Source organism: Cystoisospora suis (genome assembly GCF_002600585.1).
Source record: "Cystoisospora suis strain Wien I chromosome Unknown contig_3118, whole genome shotgun sequence".
Lineage (NCBI taxonomy): Eukaryota > Apicomplexa > Conoidasida > Eucoccidiorida > Sarcocystidae > Cystoisospora > Cystoisospora suis.
The window spans coordinates 1-7393 of record NW_027155913.1 but is presented as its reverse complement, the minus strand read 5'-3'; the positions used below and the strand labels follow the sequence as shown (position 1 = coordinate 7393).

The following is a 7393-nucleotide window of genomic DNA, read 5'->3' as shown; positions in this document are numbered from 1 at the left end:
GATAGGTAGATTAAAGATAGATGTTGACCTGAGCTTGTTTCGTGACGGGTGTGTTGAATGCAATAAGCAGACCTCCTCCTGTCCTGCCATTCCTCATCTTTTCGTGAGAGGAATGTCCTTCTTCCTGGAAGTGCGTCTTTCTTTTCTCCGCTTGCGGCTCTAGACCTCCTACAGCTTTCACGTCATCCAAAGTGACAGGCCCCGCCTTAGCTAGCAAGATCCGCAGAATCCTTCTTCTTTCTTTTNNATGATACCTTAAAGGTTTTCTTTGTAATTGGCAGGCCTTTTGGATTTGTTGCTGCTTCTTTCTCTTCTTCTTGCCCCTGCTTCTGTTTCACCTAGAGGAAAAGGAGGAGAAAGAAGAAGAGGATTCTTGGGTACTTCTTCTTCTTCTTCTCCGCTGTCTTGATCTTTCTCTAAAGCATTTTTCCTCTTCTCTTCTTCCTCTCTAAGAGGACGATTTCTATCTCGATCATTCTCGCCATATTCCATTTTATCTTGGCTTTCCTTTTCCTTTTCTTCTTCTTCTTCTCTTTCTTTCTGAGGTAAGATTCCATCTTGAGAAGCTTCAGATGAAGATGAGAGATTGGTCTGTCCGACAAAAGAGTTAAGAGGAGAAGAAGAAGAAGAGAAGCTTGTGAATGGAGAGAGAGAAGATGCGAGAGCTTCGGCGGTCCCTTGTTGGTCTGTCTTAATGACAGTCGGAACAATAGAGAAATTCTGTCATACATAGACACGCATAGACATACATAGACATACACAGCTGTAGACAACGAATAGATATCTGCAGAGAAAAAGAGAGATAAATATACCGCATATCTGCCTATGTATATTTATATAGATGGACATAACTCCATATAGATAGATGGTATACAATGAAAAGACACGGGTATTTCAAAGTGTATAGAGAAGTCCAGGTGTATACAGATGTAGTAGGAGTGTGTACGTATACAACTAAATGGATGGAGCTGTGCATAGATGGATGGATAGAGCGGAATGAAGATAGAAACGTGAACAAGTATAGACATAATATCCACACATTATAGGTCTACAGTCATACAGATCTACTTCACGTAGATATATAGCTAGTTGTATACATACATGTAGTCGGTAGTAGGAGAGAAGTAGAGAAGACTTCACATACATATCAGGTGTACATACACCTCCATATTGCGTTACACCTTAATATTAGGTTTGTCTATCTCCTCGTCGTTTTCTTCTATTTCCTGCTTCACATTGAGATCAGGCAATGTGAAGAGAACCGTATACAGACACTTTGAACCCGAAAAGAAGAAAAAGAAAAAGACCAAAAAAGAAGAAGAGAGGAGAAAACGTAGATCTAGACAGGCCCTGTAGACGTCTTGTGGTGCAAACATGAATGGAAGGGTCATCTTGAATTCTCTACATTATCGAAGATATAGACATACAGCTATTCGTCAATACACTCGCCATCAAGACATAAGTAATTAGATACAGATAGACATAGATATAGACACGCTGCTAGCTGTATGTGGCTGCGTCACGTACACGTCCATACTGATGGACTCCTCTGTCAAATATATATATATATATGCATGTGTATGTATACATGTATATAAATATATATATATATATACATATATACATATATATGTGTATTTTGCTGGGATAGTCTAGGTGCGTGAGCGGAGGAAATTTAGATGGAGAGAGGAGAGAAGAAGAAGAAGAGAATTTGGAGAAGAAAGGCAACGAGATAAAACACCGACACGTCTCTCTTTTCTCTCTTTCTTTCTTTCTTTCTCCTTTTTTCTTCCTTGCTTTCATCTTCGCCTCCTGGAAGCTGTAGTCGGAGAGATTACTCTTTCTCGCTCTCTCTCTTCTTTTCATTCTTTCTTTCTTACTGTGGTATGATCGTTGTGGTGGAGGGGGGGTGCATAAAGGAGGTCATGAAGAAGCCGATCTTTCGCCTCTTTCAATCTGACGCCTTCCTCTACTCTCTCTCTACGACGGCGATTTAGCTAAAGAGAAAAACGAAGGTGAAGCAAAAAAGGAGAGATATATCCAAGATAGATAGATTAAAGAGAGATAGATAGATAGATAGATTTAGGATAGATAGATAGATTAAAGATAGATAGATAGATAAATAGATAGATAGATAAAAGATAGATTAAAGATTAGAGATAACTCAGATGTTTCGGATCCCTGTCTTCTTCTCTCTCTAGCGTCAGTCCTCTCGGCCTTCTTTCTCCTATCCCGCTGGGCTGTCTATCTTTTCCGTTCTTTCGTTATGAAAGTCTAGCGATACTTTGGTAAGCTTCCTTTTTCCTACCTCAGCTAATTCCTTGCCTTCTTCTTCTTTTTGGAGCACTAGAATTCTTTCTCCTGGTAGAGGCAGATCCTTAGAGTCAAAGCCGCAGATATCGAAGGTTTCTCCTGCTTCTCCTACTTCATTTTCTTCTCTTTCTTTTTTCTCTTTGTCAGCACCTTCATCTTCATGACATCTAGATGAGAGAAGATGCTTTTTCTCTCTCTCTTCTTTCTCTCCGCCTCCAAATCTCTCATGCGGCTTGAGACGCTTGACTCGACAGAAAGAAGATCCTGCGAGAACCAAATCTCCCCTTCTTCAGAAGAAAGAAGAAGAGAGAAGAAGACGAAGAAGGAGAAGATGAAACAGAGAGAGAGAGAGAGAAGGATGTATATAAAGATACATACAGATAGATACATAGATGTATAAAGAAAGATAGATAGATAGATATATATGTATGAGTAGATCTATGTATGTATAGATAGATCTATGTATGTATAGATAGATCTATGTATGTATAGATATATATATGTATGTATAGATATATATATGTATGTATAGAGCTTACTTGATAATTCCTGTGTGGAGTAAAATAGAAGCGCAGCCACCTAGGCCTTTTGATAGGAAGGAGTCCAGAACAATCCCCTCGCCTATTTGTGCACTACTTCTCTTCATCTTTCTTCTTCTTCTCCCTCTCTTCTTCGATAGATCTTCTTCTCCTTCTCTCTCTTTCACAGTCGTCAGTTCAAGCATTTCTACCTCCAAAAAGACTTTCTGTAAGAGATCCTCCAACAGTCCCTTCTTATCTTCTTCTTCTTTCTCTTCTTCTCTTCGGAGAGAGCTAAGACTCTCCTCTTCCTTCTCTCTTTCTTCTTCCTGCTCCTCTTCATTACCAGATTCAATTGTTTCTTCTTCCTTTTCTTCTTCTTCTTTTTCTTCTTCTTCTTCTGGTCCGTTCTTCTTCATCTTCTTTCTCTTTAGTTTCTTCTCTTTTCTCATGCTTTTCTTCATATTTGTATCTAGGAAGGCCTTAGCGTCTAAAATCCCTACTTGGACGTCTCCGCCTAAGGCCTCTGTATGTACACCGAGCTCTCCTAGCTGCCTCAGCACTCGCATCACTTGGGGATGAGAGATTAAAGAGGAAAAGCAAGAAGAAGAAGAAGGAGAAGAAGAAGAGAAAGAAGAGAGGCGAGAACATTTCGTAAGAGCGACGACAATAGGGACGTGAGCTGCCTTGCAAATCTAAAGGAAAGAAAAAGAAGAAGAAAAAGAAGGAGAAATGTATCTTAGCAAGAACGAGAAAAGCATTCTCTTTATCAGCAGTCTTCGAAACATAGGCACACTCGCACTGCTGTACAGACGTCTATCTATCTATCTAACTATCTTTGATCTATTGATCTACCTGTCTATCTGCCTGTCTAGCTGTCTTGAGTCGATTTATCTGTCTGTATGCGTGTGTATATACACCTCATGCTACAGACTGGCCCATACCAAGGGACGCCGAGGAACATACTTCCTAACACTTACACACATAGACAGACATAAGCATGTACATATATATGTATATGTGTATACACTTACAAATATATATATATATATATATATATGTATATGTAAATAGATACATGTACGTATACACATATGTATATAGATACATGTATGTATAGACATATGTATATATCAATATCTCTCTCTCTCTCTATATATATATATAATACTATACACACATCCACGTGTCCGTCTACATAGATATATGTGGGAGTAGGAGGAAGGTCTACGCTGTCTAAATTTCGTATAGCATCTTCAAGAAGAGAGACAGAGAGGCCTTAGGAAGAAAAGAAAAGAGTCTTCACTCCAAAGAGGTGAGAAGGAGACATATCTCGCGTTGCAAGTTTGTCTCATTCTTTTTCTCTTTGGAATCCCAAGATGAAGAAAAGACACGAAACAGCCTCCTCACGAAGGAAAGGCAAGAAGAGAAGAGGAGAGAAATAAACAGAAGAGAAAAGAAGGGAAAGGAGAGAGCGGAGCTCCCCTACTTGGATACTTCTTTCTGTCTGCTCTTTAACACCTTCGTCAACGGCTACAACGAGAATCGCAACGTCGGAGCAGGTCGCTCCTCTCTCTCGCATCTTCTCAAAGGCGGAGTGGCCTGGAGTATCTAGGAACGTTAAACTCGTAGAAGAAGAAGAAGGATTAAGGAAAGAGGTACAATCCACCTGAAAAAGAGAAGTGTTGACGTATCGAATGAGAAGCCAAGGTTCTTCATCTAATAAGAAGCGAAAGAAAGCTATCGATATCTATATCTATATAGATGTACATAGATACATATATATATATACATACAAAGATGATATGTATGGAGATATCTTACATGCACTTGGATAGATATCACCTGTCATCGATGGATGAATATACACATACATATATGCATATATATAGAGATATATACATATATACATCTACGCACACAAATATATATACGTAGGTGGAGATAGATCCATAGGCCATTGTGAAGAGGAGTGGTATGTTATGATGTATGTGGAAGTGAACCTCTATACATGACTTGTACGGGACATTACATATATAAATATCTATATATGTATGAACTCTCGCCTATATACAGATGTATCTATTCATCTAGATGAATACATCCACCTGTATGTATCTCCATCGGAGGCGTAGATATAGTTGATGTATATACACACGTGCATGCATGCAAGCAGGCGAAAGGAGACGTCGGAGACCTCACGCTCTTTGCATGCAAGAAAATAAATGGCTCTCTTCAGTCTTATCACCCCGACGCAGAAAACGAGGAAGAAGAAGAAGATGAAGAGGAAGGGGAGACACTCCACACGTCCAGAGAGGATCGACGCAAATATGCCGTTGAAAAGGCGATACATGCCTCTCTCTATATATATTGACCTACACGTGTGTAGACAGACTGTATATACACATCTACACATACTTATGAATGTATACGTCTATATATGTATAGCCATGAACAAAACTCCCTACATGCACCATCCATATGTACGCATATATAGATAGATAGATAGAGAGAGATATAAAGATAGCTATAGAGGGGAGAGATAAAGAGAGACAGATGAGTAGTGGGAGAGATAGGTGTGTATTCTAACCCGAAAAGAGGAGAGACGTTGAGTGATATTGCCTTCTTCTTTCTTCAGTCGAAAATCTCCAATTGAGAGGGAAGAAGAAGAAGAAGAAGAGAAGAGTCGATCTTCTTCTTTTTGATACGTCTCTGTCTGAAGAGCTTGTCTGGTCGCATAGAGGAGAGTGTGGAGTTTGATAGCGTCAAGGAGAGTAGTCTTACCGTGATCCACATGGCCGAGCACACATACAACGCCTCGACGGGGGGCTTTTCTCATCTCTTCTTCTATCTCTTCTTCTTCTTCTTTTCTTCTTTCTTTCTTTTCAAGGGAATTTCTCTCTCGGATCTTCTGCAGTAACTTCTCTTCTTCTCTTAGCAGCCATAACTCTTCATCTTCTTCATCTTCATCTTCTTCTTCTTTTTCTCCTTGATCTTGGAAGACATCGTGGAGCGCCGCTGAATTCTCCTGACTCTCTTCTTTGTCACTCTTCTTGGTCCTTGAAGAGGCTTTTCTTGTTGAAAAGAACGTCTTTTCTTCCTCGTCTTCATCTTCTTCGTAATCTCGGTGTAAACTATGGCGTAAAGACGAAGATCTGAGACTTGGATCTTTTCTTCTCTTCTTCTTCGTCAGATCGTCACTCTCCAAATAGCTATCCGAAAAGTCACTTCGATGCTCTGGCTGTTGTCTACGTCGATTCAAACGTCGAGAGGCAGAGCGCCCTCCTCCCTTGGTGGGGTCTTCTTCTTCTCCTAGGAGATCTAACGGGAAAGACAGCGAGAAAGAAAAGGAGCGAAAAGAAGAAAAAGAAGAAGACTGGAAGGAAAAAAATGCGAAAAAGTAAGAAAGAGTGAGAAAGAAAGAAAGAAAGAGTGAGGAAGAAAGAAAGCGTACTTCATCTAATATATGCAGACATGATCGTGAGACACTTGTGCCTATCTCTCAAGGAAAGAGTTCATTTTGAAGAAAAGAAGGAGAAGGTCCAACAAGAGATGTGAATGGATCTACTAGAGACTTGTCTGACGAAGAAAGAGGTGTATGTACACCTCGAAAGGATGTCTAAGGGATGCTACGTATGGTCTATAGGAGTCTCGTGTCTTTTGCTGAATATATCATTCCCTGAAAGAGAGAGAAAAGAAGAAAGTCTCCATGACCTCCATAAACACCTACGAGCAAGAGGAGAGGAAGAAGAAGAGGAGAGATTTCTTTCTTCTTCTTCGTCTTCATAAAGATTAAGATCGTCTTCAGGGACATCGAGAGATAGAGGCGATCCACTACGCATCTGTTTAGCATGCAATGGAGTACGCGCAGGCGTTGTAGTAGCACTCCTAGTAGTAGAAGTAGAAGTAGGAGATAATGAGGAGACAGGTGTCTTGTCGTCTTCATTCTCTCCGGCAAAAGTTTCTTTTCGTCCCTCACTCGTCTTCAGCGCACTCGAAGAAAATGCAGCAGCAGCAGAAGAAGAAGAAGAAGAGAGAGTAAGAGTGACTTGCCATCGAGGAGAGGCGTCACTAGGTGGGGCCTTCAGTCGGACTTTGACTTTGGAGCCTACAGCCAAGTACTTTAGAAACGCAAGAGAAGGAAAGAGAAAGGAATGAGATATGAGGGGGAGAGAAAATAAGAGAAGAAGGAAAAGAAGAAAAAGAAAAAGAAGAGAGGCTTGAACGAGATTAGGAGGTTCCTAACAAGGCCGAGTATACCTAGACCACTACATACAAATCCGGGGGCCTTCCACTCTTCTTCTACTTTACACGTATATACCACCCCCATATGCATAAAGAAAGACGCACAGAGAAAGACGTGCATGCAGAAGCAAACAGCAATCTATACATATAGGTCTATGTGTGGTATCTAAGAGTAGATACATATATAGAGAGAGAGAGATGTGTATCTACATATACATGCCGCATATATATAGAGAGAGAGATGTGTATCTACATATACATGCCGCATATATATATATATATATATATAGAGAGAGAGAGATATGTATCTACATATA

General features: G+C 40.2%; 2 protein-coding genes across 2 annotated transcripts in view; both read right to left on the bottom strand.

The window, feature by feature from the left end:
* Window positions 1-241, bottom strand: part of CSUI_006227 (uncharacterized protein) — a gene marked incomplete at its 3' end in the record, with an annotated part of 1040 nt that extends 799 nt beyond the window's left edge. Inside the window, exon 1 of the mRNA XM_068066391.1 lies at window positions 29-241. Within this exon, the coding sequence (XP_067921634.1) occupies window positions 29-97 (69 nt within the window). The remainder of the gene's footprint in view (window positions 1-28) is intronic.
* A 69-nt stretch (window positions 242-310) lies between these two features.
* CSUI_006226 (elongation factor tu gtp binding domain-containing protein) lies at window positions 311-6952 on the bottom strand (the record flags this gene model as incomplete). The annotated part of the gene is made up of 7 exons (XM_068066390.1): window positions 6562-6952; window positions 5422-6152; window positions 4321-4500; window positions 2853-3526; window positions 2309-2600; window positions 1881-1997; window positions 311-720 (listed from the first exon to the last, which is right to left on the bottom strand). Coding segments are annotated over exons 1-7 (2514 nt in total), but the record flags the coding sequence as incomplete, so codon positions are not given.
* Between the last annotated feature and the right edge of the window lie 441 nt (window positions 6953-7393).